This window comes from Phalaenopsis equestris, unplaced genomic scaffold (assembly GCF_001263595.1).
Source record: "Phalaenopsis equestris unplaced genomic scaffold, ASM126359v1 Scaffold000597, whole genome shotgun sequence".
NCBI lineage: Eukaryota > Viridiplantae > Streptophyta > Magnoliopsida > Asparagales > Orchidaceae > Phalaenopsis > Phalaenopsis equestris.
Genome location: NW_018165037.1, coordinates 211391 through 213546, shown reverse-complemented (window position 1 = coordinate 213546; position 2156 = coordinate 211391). Strand labels below are relative to the sequence as shown.

Below are 2156 nucleotides of genomic sequence, written 5' to 3'. Positions count from 1 at the left end.
CCTCATATTTCAACCTAAGAGTAATATGGTAAGAACTAGAGGTGTAAGTGAGTCAAGTTGACTCGTGATTTTGCTCGAGCTCTGCTTAATACGTGGCTCATGAACTGAGGTCAATGAGGTAACAAGCCAAGCTCAATTTGGGCCCAACTCGACTCGTTAGCTCCTGATCAGCCTCAAAATATATTATTTTAAACTATATTCAAAACATATAAAATATGAAGACTTATCTTTAAAGTATTAAAAATATTTTAAAAAATAATAGTTTGTGTTTAATATTAAGAGATTTCTTATTATTTCTCTCATAATTGTTCATTCTATTAGTCATTTTATTGTAACATTATCTTAAATTAATATTATTTTTCCTCTTTTATATTTGAGAAGTTGGCTCGTGAGCCTGTGACTTAAGCTCTAGCTCGAACTTGAACTCAAATAATATTAATCAAGCTCAAGGTCAACTCTAAGATGACTTGAACCCGATACAACTTGTTTACACCCGTAACAAGAACTTCAAGAAGATTAATTTTATATTAAGTTGAGCTCAATGAATATTTTTATATTTAATAGAGGAATGTTTCTTAATGGAAATATGTCAACTTTATAAAATGACATTTATAACTGTAATAATTTCAACACACACACGCGCGCTAAGATAGTATACTTAGGGTGTAAATGAGCTAAGCCGCTCGACCTCAGCTCGATAAGTGGTTTTTGAGCGAAGGAGCTCGATGAGTTAACAAGTCAAACTCAAATCAACTCTGACTCGACTCTTACTTGCAGCAAACTGTTTTAGAAAATTTTATTATAAAATATAATTAAAATTTATTAAATTTCAAACTTTTACATTTATTATATTAAATTATTTAAAAAATAAAATTTATATTTGATATTAATTAATTTTTTTATTATTTCTATTGAAATTTCTTATTTTATTTGTCATTTTATTATAACACTTGTTGAAATTAATATTATTTTTTCTTATTTAATTTGATAGGGGTATTAATGAAATTACATATTAACTTATATGAATCTGAAAAAAAAAGTCTTTTAATTTAACCAATAATTTTTTTTTAAATAAAAGAAAATCAATACCAATGTAAAAACCATAAGAACAAAAATAAAAGGAATTCCACCATTAAACAAATAAATAAAAGAAAACAAAACCTCTTGTAAGACCAAGAAAAGGAGTCCGGCATTTCTCTTCCCCGAAGCTCTGAAAGCCATCTCTTAACATCTACATATATTCACATCATAACAACCTCATCAAAACCCCACAGAAACATACAATTAGCAAAACCAACCCTATCATATATAAAAATAGATATAAATAATTAATTTGCAAAAATAACCTCGTAGGTGAACCCCATTGTTGCTCGAATGATGAACACGAATTAGATGGGGCTGCTCAGTCTTTCCATTTCGGCTGAGGAAGTAAACTATATGAAGCTTCCTCATCTCCACTCCTCCTTCCCTTCTTCTATTAGCTTCCATCTCTTGATGGCAGGCCGGTCTTGCTTTCTCTGTTCTCTTTTTCCTGCTCTTCGATATCTGTCGTGTGTACTATAACGTTAATTTCTTTGTTTTTTTTTATGAGCTGTATGACTCAGTACAGAAGCTAGAAAAATAGTGTTATAGAGAGACGACTTTATGATTGATTCAGCCGTCGGCATTAATTCTCAACGGCCGGCTGTATGACTCAGTAAAGAAAGTAGAAAACACGAAGAGAAAAAACAAAAGATTAAGATGAGATTTGGTTGCAGGTATAGTTAGCTTTAGCCTTTTCAACTCTCCCTTTATAAGAATGGTAGATATACCTTGAGAATGAACGATTTCATGGACGAGTTGGGGAGCAGTAGCTTAGCCTTCGGAAGGGATCAAAGTGGAACCCTAATAGCCATGGTCCATGGACACGCTGTTATGCAGAGAGAGAGAGGGGGGAGAGAGAGAGAGAGAGAGATTGTCCTATTTATTCATAATCAAAGAGGAGGTTGACATCACTTAATTTGGAATTAGAGAAAAAGACAAAACTTTTAATATATATATATATATATGTGTGTGTGTGTATATATATATATATATATATATGTGTGTGTGTATATATATATATATATATATATGTGTGTGTGTATATATATATATATATATATATGTGTGTGTGT

General features: G+C 31.0%; 1 protein-coding gene across 1 annotated transcript in view; it reads right to left on the bottom strand.

The window, feature by feature from the left end:
• Nucleotides 1–1916, bottom strand: part of LOC110029589 (G-type lectin S-receptor-like serine/threonine-protein kinase At2g19130) — a 2617-nt gene extending 701 nt beyond the window's left edge. The window contains exons 1-3 of the mRNA XM_020731942.1: nucleotides 1812–1916; nucleotides 1347–1545; nucleotides 1162–1231 (exon numbers count right to left, since the gene is read on the bottom strand). Coding sequence (XP_020587601.1) covers nucleotides 1162–1231; nucleotides 1347–1545; nucleotides 1812–1832 — 290 coding nt within the window. The 5' untranslated portion in view covers nucleotides 1833–1916. The remainder of the gene's footprint in view (nucleotides 1–1161; nucleotides 1232–1346; nucleotides 1546–1811) is intronic.
• Between the last annotated feature and the right edge of the window lie 240 nt (nucleotides 1917–2156).